Genomic DNA, 13,480 nt, shown 5'->3' on the forward strand with positions numbered 1-13,480 from the left:
CCACTGCCCTCAAACCCTAGACCTAACTGGTTTTACTTTCATTGCTAAGGGTCTTGTCCATTAGAAGTTCTCTTTATTTTTATCATACAATAGTATCTCCCTATTCCTAAGTTTAATACAACATAAAACTAAATTTTCTGGTAGAGAAGACTATATTCAGGGAAGAAGAATCAACTACCAAAGACTTAGGCTTTGAAATCATAATCCTGGAAAGTTACTTAATCTCTTTGAGCTTCAGTTTTCTCCTCTGTAGAATGGACAGGAGGATGATAATGTACATCACAGGGTTACTGTGGAATTGCTCTAACATTGCTATCTCATCTCTCACCCCTCCACCAGGTACACGCTGCAAAAACTAATATTGGTGACTTGCAGGTCCCCAAACTAGAAGAGACTTGCTTTCATTCTGTCTCATCCCATTCTTCCAACTCTTTCATCTGGTTCATCCTTTAAGATTCAGTTTAGGCATCACCTCTTTTACTTTCTCTTTGTTGCAGGTTTTGTTCCTTCTGTGCCATTTTCATAATAACCTAGTTATACCTCATCACACTTCTTTGCACTTACTTTTCAGTCCTCTGCGTTAGACTATGAACTCTCTAAGAGTAAAGTCTTGTATGTCTTGTTCATTTTTTTATGCTTTTGATGTCAGGCATGTTGCCTGGTATGTATTCCTTGATAGGTGGGTAGAAGGAAAAGAGGGAGGAATAAATAAGCTGGTATATGTGAAAGCATTTTGTAAACTATAAAGTGCGATGCACATGTTTTTGTCATTTTGTATTATATTCCTTAATGATGTATTTTTAATACATTCTAAATGTCCATTTTTAGAAAGCCTTGATCCTGCTGATGTAATTCTTAGATATTGGCTATATTGTTACAGCATCCAGGGACAGCATCTTCTGTTACAGGATTATATTTTCCATGTTGTTTTCCAACAATTTAATTAATTAGGCTTAACTCAACAGGTTTATTAATCTGTAATTACTTCACATCTGTTTATTAAAAATATATATTTCACTCACATGTGGCTTCATAAAGTCTGCCTCAGTCTTTATTGTTTCACATTTATAATGAAAATAAAACCCTCTCCATCATACTGAAAATAGATTGACTATTGTTTCTTCTTCTTGGAATCTGTACTAAAAATAAACACCTCTAATTTTATTAGCATGGTAGGAGCTTAATATTTAATACAAAATTATGCATGTATTAATACCTCTCTTCCGGTCTTTTAATGTCAAGGATATTGGATTCCGACTCGACTCACTACATACCATCCTGCAACAGGAAGTCCTGTTACAAGAGGATGTGGAACTGATTGAGCTACTTGATCCCAGTGTCCTGTCTGCAGGGCAACCTCAGCAACAGGAAAATGGACACCTTCCAACACTTTGCTCCCTGGCGACCCCTAATATTTGGTACTGTCCAGAAAACATTTATCCGTTGCTTACATACAGAGTATTACCAGAGGAAATCCATCATCACGCTCTCCATTATAAAGGCATTATAAACATTTTAGCATTTTAATTAATGTAATGATATGCCAGAGGTTAAAAAAAAAAAGTCCCTTTCTAAAGTAAATACTATTTCAAGTGAAGGTGGAAAAAATATCCAGTTTGATTATTATATATTTTCAACTCAGTATAGTTAGTGCTGTGTTTAACAACCCAATAAGCAGGTATAACATATGCCAAAAAAAAAAAATCTCTCTTACCCATATACCTATACACATGTGCTCATGAAGGCCTAGCCAGTGCTTTATGTTTCTTTACCATTAATAGATTATGTAGTAATTACATTGTAGAGGCACCAAGGATAGGACATGGGACATGGAGATAAACAGTTGATTCCTGCTTTGTTGGATGAGAAGAGATCATAGACAATAGACAATTCAAACTATCTTAAAACTTGTCAGCCACTTAAAGTATTTGGATCTAATGCAGAAGTCTCAGGCCATAATCTGTTAAAAAGAAATATATATGTATAGTAAAAAGGGATTATATATACAGAACTGTGAATATCCTCTTCCTATTAAAGTATGCGTTTATTAAATGAACTAAATTATTGCTCGAACTGTTCAAGTTATATGGGCAGTTACATTCATTGGCCTCAGTGTTCTGAATTTATCTGTCTTTCCTGTCACATTGACAAATGCTTCATATTGTAATAGATAGCAAAGTATGGTGTTTCCCAAATATGTAGTCACTCAGATATCATGATGAAGTAAAGCATCTTATCCTTTAAAAATATAAGAACTTAAGGAGCTGCTAGAAGGAAGCATAGGTTTTAAGAATTTTATAACTTTATATTCAAGTTTTCTTTGACCTCAAATGTCATTAAGCAATTCTGAGCCCTATAAATACGTTATAGACTTTGCTATAAATACATAAAAGTATATGATGAGATTTTGCTTTATGATATTACCAATATTGTCTAACAGTAAAAGATTCCAAGGGAAATTAGGGCAGGCAAATATTTATTAAGACGCATTCTTACATTTTCTTTATAGTTTGACTATATAACTGTCTTCAAGTAGTGTTGATGTTGTTTTTGGATATCCTCAGATACAGCTCCCCTATATTTACCTCTTTCTATATTTTCACATTTTCATCTAAGCCTTCATTGCTTGAATGATGTATGTTAGTCTGTAGATTTGTAATTGACCTAAATTTTAAAAATTTCATACATATTTTGACTTCAGTTAAAGCAGTGTAAAAATACAAAGCTTGTCCATATTACGGTCTGCAATAAATATGTATATTTCCAGAATTGTGGTGATGGTTATTTAAAATTAATGATAAAATAAAAAATAAAATTAATGATAAAATAAAATAAGATGGGGCTTCCCTGGTGGCGCAGTGGTTGAGAGTCTGCCTGCTGATGCAGGGGACACGGGTTCGTGCCCTGGTCTGGGAAGATCCCACATGCCGCGGAGTGGCTGGGCCCGTGAGCCATGGCCGCTGAGCCTGCACGTCCAGAGCCTGTGCTCCGCAACGGAAGAGGCCACAACAGTGAGAGGCCTGCGTACTGCAAAAAATAAATAAATAAATAAAAATAAAATAAAATAAAATAAGATGACTTTATTCAAAGCAATTACTCATGAAGTATATATTATTTCTAATTGGAAAAATGCTTATATTTTCTTGAGGTATTATATGTTTTTGCACAGATAATTAAAGTCTAATTTTAGGGGAAAAGACCTCATGATATCTCCAAATATTAAAGATTTTTAGTATTAAAAATTAGTAAAAATTAAAGTTTTTTTAAATTTTATATTTGTAAAATCAGATTTTAAAACCTGTAATTTGTTTTTAGGTTAAAAAGTACATATCTTAAAAAAAAAAAAAAAAAAGGTTTTTTCAGAAGATACCTATTTATGTCCTTTACCTAAACTGATTAGCTCTAGACAGTGGGTATCTAGCAACTAGACAGTGGTGCTAGATATTTTTTAACTGTTTCATATTACTTTTTAAAATGTCATATTTTATAAAGTCATACTTTATAAAGAAGCTAGCATTTTATCTATTTTAGGAAACCTGAATTGCTGACTAAAGTAACTCATCTTTCTCTGGACTGATGGATATCATTTTTTTGGCTTTTCTATTCTAGGGATGTCTCAGTGCTATTTGCCTTCATTAGTTTGCTCATTATGCTTCCCACTTGGTGGATTGTATCTTCCTGGCTGCTATGGGGAGTGATTCTATTTGTTTATCTGATCATAAGAGCTTTGAGATTATGGAGGACAGCAAAACTACAAATAACCCTAAAAAAATACAATGTCCATTTGGAAGATATAGCAACAAATAGCCGAGGTTTTACTAACCTCGTGAGAAAAGCTTTACGCCTCATTCAAGAAACTGAAGTCATTTCCAGAGGATTTACACTGTGAGTTCATTTTTCATTTTGTTTTTTAAATAATTCTTTTCTACTACATAGTTAAATTAGAATGTTTATTACCTATTTTTATTTTTGTTTTGCATTTACAGAAAAAACTATGTTTCTCTTTAGCACTTATTAAAGTCTGTTAACTGCTAAGTGAAGAAATAAATACATTATATATTAGATTTAATAAGTGGTATGATTCTTTTTTCTACTTTGAGAAACCAAAGTGCTTTGAAAATCATGATTATTTCTGTGTGTTACCATGTGATTACATAAGATAACATAGAGAGCCTTGATCCTCGCATGCAGTAGTTACCCAATAAATACTTGTTCTCTTTACTCACCGTCAGATGCTCTCTTTACTCCGTTTACATGATAGATGTATCTGACAAGAATTCATTTTGAAAACTCTTGCCATGTATTAATAATATTCTTTAGGTTAATAGTAGTAGATATTTTGGCACTGATACTCTCAGATACTCTCACTGATATTTAATACGGGAAATTAAATATTCAACAGTCTAGCTCTAAGTGTATTAAGCTACCAGATGGATAGACTATTTATTCTATTATTAAAGGGAAAACACCAATTATGTTCCATATTCTATGCCAGACAATTTTGCATACAACTAAAGGCATACAATTATAAGCGGTAGAGCAAATGTTCAAGTTCATTCCATCTGCCTCTAAAGCTTATTTCCCGTACACTAGGCTGCCAGCTAAGCACTTACAGATGACAGTTGTAGTATAATATATTTAATAATTTATATAACTCATATAACGTCTGCAACCTATAGGTGGGAGAAAGTAAGTATATGGCAGAGAATAATTGTTGCTCTTAATTAGTTGTATCTGGAAAGTCATGAAAAGAGAGGGGCAGAAGAACCTTGGGTAGTCATTGCATCCTCCACTCTGCTCACTCTAGAGTAGTACCTAAACAATCTTGACATAAAAGCTGTATTTGGAATATCATGAAACAGGAAAGTAGAAGAGCCTCCAGTAATCCTCTCATTCTTCACTCTGTTGTGTTCTGGAACAGTGTTGTAAACTCCAGAGACATGAGAGAGATTTTATAACTTCTCTTTCTGCTTAATTCAAAATGTAACAGTCCTTAGTGTCTGTTAATTTTGGTCCTTCCATTGTAGTTAAAGTCCACTTTTGTTGATAGAGCGTAGCAAATATTGAGTGTCAAATTTTAAAAGTTAAAAATCATACTAAGTAAGTAATATAGCTCCTTTTCATTCTGGACTTGCACAACAAGAGGACTGACAGGTTAAGCAAAGTGGCTCTGTGTCCAATTAATGCTTAGGCCTCTATAGAGGATTCTGTGCTTTTTGTCATTGTCCCACTTTTACCCATATGTCTAGAATTGGCATGAAGAGCTAAAATGGGCCCGTTAGGCATGATTTCCCTCTGGATTATGACTTCTGTCTATTCAAATGCAGACAGACAGAAAAATTTTTGGAACAATTGTACTTCACTTGTCTCCATCTAACTGGAAAATGGATTGAAAAAATTATGAGGAATAATAAATTTTGAATCATAATTTTTTAGAAATATTTTCATTTTTAAGACTGAGTTAGTAAAATGGAATACAAACAATAGTGTCCATATATTGAAAATATTAGTGCTGTTGTATTCTGCCTCAACTTTTCCTCTCTAGCAAATAATTTAACCCTGCTTTGCCTCATTTCTTTATTTTAAAATAAGCCTATCTGTCATTGTCCTGTTTTTTATAGATTTTTAATGCCTGAATATGTTTAGTTTGGTTTAACATTTTTTTAAGTTTTGAGTTAGATGTCTTATTTTACAAATTTGTGGTTATAGTGTAAGAAATTTATAAATTCCAAATACTTTGTTTTACTATTAGGGGAGGTTACTAGTTAGGTGAAAAACTTACTGTCTGGAAAACTATGTAATATGAAATCACTCATAGTTTCATTTATAAAAGCATAATATGTTACATGGTGTTGTTGCAAATAGGTACTCCCCATTTATCTTTGGAAAAGTGCTTATGAAATGTGCCTCCTCTTGAACAGTTTTGAGAGTAGCTATGCTACTATGTAGTAACACTTACTTTGCCTTTCTACTTGCATTCCCCTGTTGGCCACTGGTCCTGTTATCTTTCTGCGTCCCCTACTTCATTTTGAGTAGGTAAGTGCCAGTGGCTGCAGGTGGGTAAGTCATTTTACCCTACTTTTATGAATGTACAGAATGTATTTCTATACAGTATTTGATTGTTCTGTACAAATGACCAAAAATACGATTGATGAACATATGTAAATGCATATTAAGAATGTGAAAGTGTTTATAATTAAGGCTTTCATACTTACTGTAGACATAGGTTTTGAAAACTAAATGTAAAGTAGTACCACTTTAGTATATTCTGGCAGATAGAGTGTCTATATCAAAAAGTTACAGTTTCTTACATAAATATTCCTACAGTTCTACTATATTTCAATTAAAATTTGTTGTTTCCCCATATCAGAGGAAGCCTTTATTCTTTGAGATTTTAATTTTTCATTTGTCTTTTTTCTGGTGGCTATATATGTGTCAGGGAAATATCTATTTATGAGACCTGAGTTGGGATATTTATAAGCATTTTCTAATGAAAATCATGAAAAAGGAATTTTTTTTCCTAAGTTTAATAGAATTGTGGATTTAGAAAACAAAAACTTTAGGACACCTGTACAGTTGTATCACATTTTACTTTTCAAGTTTGCTTGACAGGGTCAGTGCTGCTTGCCCATTTAATAAAGCTGGACAGCATCCCAGTCAGCATCTCATCGGTCTTCGGAAAGCTGTCTACAGAACTGTAAGAGCCAACTTTCAAGCAGCAAGGCTAGCTACCCTATATATGCTGAAAAAATATCCTTTTCTGTCTATATGTAAGAATAAGCAATGTTTCCAGAGTCCTGAATATAGATATCATAGCTACATCCTATAAAAGTTAACTGTAAACTGAAATTGCCTATTTTGAAGCTGATTTCCATCATCACTTCTATTTTAAAACTTAGGGGAATGACAATAATAGGAAGAAAGTTCTGCTCTCATGTGGCTCATTTTTAACAAGGAAAACACTTGAAGTCCCTCCCTTCACTGGTCCGAAGAATAAAGTCAAAAGAACCTGGCTTCTCTAGGTCAGGCATTTTTTCAAATTACTGAACATGACAAATTTGCGTCATGACATGGAAATAAACTGGCAACAGGAAATCCTTCCCCTTTCAAAAAACAGAGGCTCTAGGGTCAGATTGGCTGTCTAAATTTTGGCTGAATCAGTTACTGTGTAGGTGACCGTAAGCAAGTTTCTTCACTCTCTGTACCTTGCTTTATTTATTGGTAAACTGACAATAATAACAAAATCTTCCTGACTGCTTTTGTTAGACCAAATGAATTGATGCATATAAAGTGCTTAGGCAGTGTCTGGTATATAATAAGCACTTAAAGACTGCATGACAATAAGTCTGTCTCTTAAATTTACTAAGTCAGGAAATTAGGTCTGTTAGAAAATAAAAGTGTATAAGATCTTTATTTTAGTTAAAATTTAGTTAGGTAAGTTATGAGTAAATGGGATGCAAAAACTACTTTGTACCTTCAGGATGCTGAGTACTGTAACACTGATAAATATAATGCTTAAAAGTTTACAGAGTGCTTTATGTTCTATCATTATATCCTTACACAGACCTTTCCATCTAGATTTTCTTATCTCCACTTTATGAGAAAACTAAATAAAATCTCTACTTTATATGGGATTTACCCAGTGTCACACAGTTAGTAAGAGGTGAAATTGTGTCTTGACTGTAGGACTTAGGACTTTAAACCTTTTCTATATATGTATAGATTTACTATATCTAGATACACACACACACACACACACACACACACACACACATACATACATACACATACTGTACTGTATTACCTCTTTGGAAATTGGGAGAAAGCACTTTCATTTTAGTCAAGAACTTGTCTATTCAATTTGTTTACTACCTAAATACCTGCCTGCAATGTGCTAGGAAGACAGAACAAAAACCTGTACTACCTACTTTTAAAGATTTTTGAGTGTAGTCAGTAGATATTCATAATACAGTATAAGTACCCAGGGTGCATTCCAGCATAGCAGGACAATGTACTTGACCTGTGACTTCTGTGAAAACACAGAAGGCTTTCAGGGAAGCGACACCTGAGTTGACCCTCAAGGAATGAGTAGGAGTTGACCTTGAGGATAAAAGTGTGCATTGCAAGTAGAAGGAAGAAAAGATATAGAAGGAAATAGAGATATGACAGTGTGGGATGTTAACTGCAAGTAGTTATTCATTCAGTGAATATTATGCCAAGCAGTTTGCTAGTCACTAGATATACAGTGGTCCACATAATAGACATGGTCCCTGCCTCGGAGAGCCTATAGTTTAGTGAGGGATTGGGAGTGAGGTGGGCTGAGAGGGCCCTAACAAAGATTGCAGATGGTATGAATTCCATGGGCCAGTCACTTATCTAGATACTGGGAACCTAGCAGTGAACAAGATAGACAAGATCCTTGTTCTTATGGAGTTTGCCTTCTAGTGGATGATATAATTAATAAAAACTGAACAGAATATTTTCAGGTATTTGCTATAAAGGGGGAAAACCCCAGGGGAATAGGATAGAGAGTGATTGGTGGGTTGCTGTTTTTGATTGGATGATAGGGGAAGGCCTACAATTTAAACTTAGATTTGAGATGGAGTTCCAGTCAGATGGACCAGCGAGTATAAAGATCTTGTGGCAGGAGTGAATTTAGTATGATTGGAGTATAGAAAAAGAACCATCATACTTGAAGACTGCAGCACAGTAAGTTGGGAGTCAGAGTATGAGATGAGATTCAGAAGTAGGCAGGGGCCGGATCATATTCTCCATATAAGAAACCTTAAGGAATTAAAAAAGTATCCACCAACTATTTCTTTGGAAAGACCAGTAAGTTATATAAACCCTCGTGTGCCTGATCAAAGTAAAAAGAATAGAAATATACAAGATTAGTAATGAGAACAGAGCAAGAAATTAAAGTTATTGTAAGGGGATAGTTTTGTAACTTTGTGACCACAACTTTGAAACTGTAGGGAGAAATGGATCATTTCATATCAAAACACAAATCTCTAAAACTGACCTAGGAAGAATTCAGACACTGGAGATAAATAAAAAGAATTCCATTAAAAGAAAGAAAGCACCTGGTTATATATGTAAACAATGGAAAATGTGCAGCTGTAAAAAAGTGATAAAAGGTCTTGATGCACTATTGTGGAATGATCTCCAAATTATGTTGTTAAATGAAAAGAAAAAGCGAAGTGCACAGAGCAGTATTTATACTACCTTTCCATTTGTGCATAGAAGGGATTGTATATATGAGGGGATAAATAAGAGTGTGTGCATGTGTGTATACACATATATATATCCCCACATACACACGCATTTATATTTGGATTTCCTTTTATGTAGGTACATAACCATAAAATATCTTGACGTATACACCAGATACTGGTAACAGTGATTGCCTTTGCCTTTGGGTAGGTGAACTAGGTGGCTAAGGGATAGAGGTAGGAAGCAGTTTTTACTATACCCCTTAATACCTTATAAATTTTTAATCCTTTGAATATATTACTTATTCAAAAACTAAGTGAATGAAAAAATGTTTAACTACCTGGTCCAGATGATTTTGTAGTTTTAAAAAAAAAAACTATTTCAGGGGCTTCCCTGGTTGCACAGTGGTTGAGAGTCTGCCTGCCGATGCAGGGGACACGGGTTTGTGCCCCGGTCCGGGAAGATCCCACATGCTGCAGAGCGTCTGGGCCTGTAAGCCATGGCTGCTGAGCCTGCGCGTCCGGAGCCTGTGCTCCGCAACGGGAGAGGCCACAACAGTGAGAGGCCCGCGTACTGCAAAAAAAAAAAAAAACTATTTCAGACCATAGGAAAGGTTAGATAGAAAGCTACAGTACATCATTTTATTTATGCAGATACTATAATCTAGTTCCACATAAAAAACAATCTCACAAATAGAATATTTATAGATTCCGCCTAGTACTATATCAAAAGATTGTTATAATACGACAAAATAGGGATATGTTATAAATGCATGAAGAGTTCAAATATCAAGAATTGTATGGATATAATTCTTTACAAAAACAATGAAAGAGGAGGAAATCACATAATAATGTTGATAGATGCGCATGAGGAAGAGGAAGGCAGAAACAGCAGCAGTCTATGTCAACAACCTTGATGGAACAGGCTTAGTGTTACTTACATCAGTAGTTTATGTTTTCAGGTAACGGTCAGGTAATGATGTCCTGCAGTGTGCAGACTTGGAGGAAAAGAGGAAGTATTTGCTGTAGAGTGGTGAGGGCCTGAGCCACGATACAATAAAGTACATAATACAGTTTCAAAAGGTAGATGGGAAAAATAACTAAATTAGCATTTTAGCGCTTGTGAAGAGTTGAACTTTTAATTCTTCAGCTATAAAGACATTTTATTCTCAAGTATCCTGTAAGATTTGAGGTATATTAATATATTAGATTTTAAGATTAGTTTCTTTTTTAAAAAACTGATGTAAATCTCCTCAAAGTTCAGAACAAAGATAAGTAAAGGTAATTTTGGACAGTTTTATTGTACTCTTTATGCTTTAATGAAAAGCCTTTGTTGATTGCCTTAACCTAATTTAACCTACCCCCTGAACTCTGAGAGTGACAATGTAACCAACTACATCTGTGTGGTGCCTTTTAAGGAGCTGGGCCTTGGACTTAGTGAAGAGCAGATTTCAGAAGAGGAAGCACATAACCTTACAGATGGCTTCAGCCTGCCTGCATTGAAGGTAATCCATTCATGGATGGGAAGGGCTGAAGAAAAGATAGATGCATTTGGAGTGTGCCTGTGCTTTCTGAATATAAATGGTGTACCTGTTTCTTTTGTTGTTTGCTGGATACCATTACCATAATAGCCTTACTGATGTTTTTGAAACTGCCTTTAAAGAGGGACAGCACTGTGAAGATTGGATGAAAAGTGGGAATTCCCTGGCGGTCCAGTGGTTAGCACTCTGCGCTTCCACTGCAGGGGGCACAGGTTCCATCCCCAGTCAGGGAACCAAGATACCACATGCTGTGCAGTGCAGCCATAAATAAATGAATCAATGAATGAATAGAGGAGATCCTTATGTTCTGATATTGAAATACTTTAAATTCTTACTATAGGCATTTCTTGTATTAAATTAGAGTTTGAAGATAAATGAGTTTAGTAGGAACCCAATATATGAGTGATTTTATTTACTAGCCATTTGTTTCAACAAACATGGGTAAAAAACTTACAAGATCAGCATCTTTCCTTGGAAAATCTCCAAAATTCTTATATGGAACAAGAATTTTTTCATATATTAAAAACCACATAAAAGGATATATTTGACTACATAAGAATTAACCTTCTAAACTTTAAATGCTGTATATATATATATTTTTAATTTTATTTATTTATTTTTGGCTGCATTGGGTCTTCGTTGCTGCACGTGGGCTTTCTCTAGTTGCGGCGAGCGGGGGCTACTCTTTGTTGCGGTGCGCAGGCTTCTCACTGTGGTGGCTTCTCCTGTTGTGGAGCACGGGCTCTAGGCTTGCAGGCTCAGTAATTGTGGCTCGTGGGCTCTAGAGCACAGGCTCAGTAGTTGTGGCACATGGGCTTTGTTGCTCCGCGGTATGTGGGATCTTCCCAGACCAGGACTCGAACCAGTGTTCCCTGCGTTGGCAGATGGATTCTTTTTTTGTTTTGTTTTGTTTGTTTGTTTATTTACTTATTTATTTATTTATTTATGGCTGCATTGGGTCTTCAGTGCTGCGTGCAGGCTTTCTCTAGTTGTGATAAGTGTAGGCTACTCTTCGTTGCGGTGCACAGGCTTCTCATTTCTCATTGCAGTGGCTTCTCTTGCTGCTGAGCACGGACTGTAGGCGCGTGGGCTTCAGTAGTTGCAGGACATGGGCTCAGTAGTTGTGGCTCGCGGGCTCTAGAGCACAGGCTCAGTAGTTGTGGTGTATGGGCTTTGTTGCTCTGCAGCATGTGGGATCTTCCCGGACCAGGGCTCAAACCCGTGTCCCCTGCATTGGCAGATGGATTCTTAACCACTGCACCACCAGAGAAGCCCCAAATGCTGTATACTTTAAATGTAAATAAACTCAGGGAAAAAATTGCAGTGATTTATAAACAAAGGGCTTGAATTCTTTCTATATAAAGAGCACTAAACTATGTGAAACCTATTGAAGATAGGTCAGGTGTGTGAATTGCCAGTTCACAAAAACCAGAAATGGCCAGTAAATGTGATAAAAATTTTCAGCCTTACTAGTATTTTGCCAAGGATATTGAAAGTTGATAATACTCATTGTCAGTGAAAATTCTGAGACCTCACACCACTGGTCAAAGTATAAACTGCTTCACTTTAGCTGTGAATACCATTCTTCACAAAGGTATGTACCCTTTACGCCAGCAATTTTAAGCTCACAGATTCATCTCAGGAAGTAATCAAAGGTATATGTTCATAATATTACTACAGCAGCAAATCTTCAAAACGAGTTAAAAGTTCAGTGATTTGAGATTGGTAATGAGATTTATGTTACATTCATTTAATGAACTCCTTTGGAGTTAGTAGTAGAAAAAAATAACATGAAAAAACATAAGTTAAAGCATCTTAACAAAAACTAACTGTATGCATTGTAAGATTCCAGTAGTATTTTTAAAAAGTCAAGCCAAATGTCTTTAACTTCCTTTTCAGTATTTAGCAAACTCCACTTAGATATTTTTTTATTTCTAGCCTCTAAACTTCACTTGATACCATGGAAATCAGTGCAAGTGTAGTTAACAGCATATTTTTCAAGATTCATTTTGTTTTGAACCGTATAAACTTTTACATCTTTAAAATTTTCAGATCCACATAAAAGCTCTAGTTCTCCTGTTTTTCTTTCCAGTCACTTGAAATTTGCCTTGATTTATTTTTAACCTCATTCTAACCCATCTTAATAAATGGCATCATACAACTTATTAAGCTAGAAACCTGGGCACTATCCTTCTTATCCCTCTTTTTACCCTTCACGTATAAGCTATGAGTAGATTTTTGTGTTGGTTCCACCTTCAAAATACATTTTAAACTCATTCACTTTTTTTCATGTCATTTCCCACCATTCTAGTCCTAGCTGCCATCATTCTTACTGAGGCTGCTACAATAGTTTTCTTACTGGTTTCCTTAGTTCCCTAAAGTTTGTTTCAGAATGCAGTTTGACATTTAAAGTGCCTTAAAAATGTTATATGCTTTAAATCAGTAATTCCACTTCTGTAAATCTTTCTTAAGGAAATGATTTCAAATATATTAAAGCTTTATATACCAGGTTGCTTATTAGTTTTGCTTATGATAGTGAAAAATGGAACACAGCCTAATTGTGCAGCAGTAGAGGAATAGCTGCATGAATCACAGTAAGTCCAACATGGTGAACCATTGTATACCAGCTCCAACTTGCTTATGAAGATTTTGTAAAAACTTGGAGAAACCAGTGAAACAATCAGGATACATAAATATACATTTAGTAACTCTGTGTTTAGAAAAAGA

General features: G+C 35.1%; 1 protein-coding gene across 9 annotated transcripts in view; it reads left to right on the top strand.

Annotated features, from left to right (window-relative positions):
* The window catches only part of VEZT (vezatin, adherens junctions transmembrane protein), a 96,161-nt gene that overhangs the window by 41,775 nt on the left and 40,906 nt on the right, over nt 1-13,480 (top strand). For 7 of the 9 annotated variants that reach the window (XM_022562378.2, XM_022562380.2, XM_022562381.2 and 4 more), the window contains 4 exons: nt 1,243-1,418; nt 3,610-3,885; nt 6,601-6,750; nt 10,570-10,717. In XM_022562378.2, the coding sequence (XP_022418086.1) occupies nt 1,243-1,418; nt 3,610-3,885; nt 6,601-6,750; nt 10,570-10,717 (750 nt within the window). The remainder of the gene's footprint in view (nt 1-1,242; nt 1,419-3,609; nt 3,886-6,600; nt 6,751-10,569; nt 10,718-13,480) is intronic. The other 2 variants (XM_022562379.3, XM_089921144.1) reach the window with 1 other exon arrangement.

This window comes from Delphinapterus leucas, chromosome 11 (genome assembly GCF_059928025.1).
Source record: "Delphinapterus leucas isolate spDelLeu-1000000601 "Yukka" chromosome 11, BTC_Dleu_Yukka2, whole genome shotgun sequence".
NCBI lineage: Eukaryota > Metazoa > Chordata > Mammalia > Artiodactyla > Monodontidae > Delphinapterus > Delphinapterus leucas.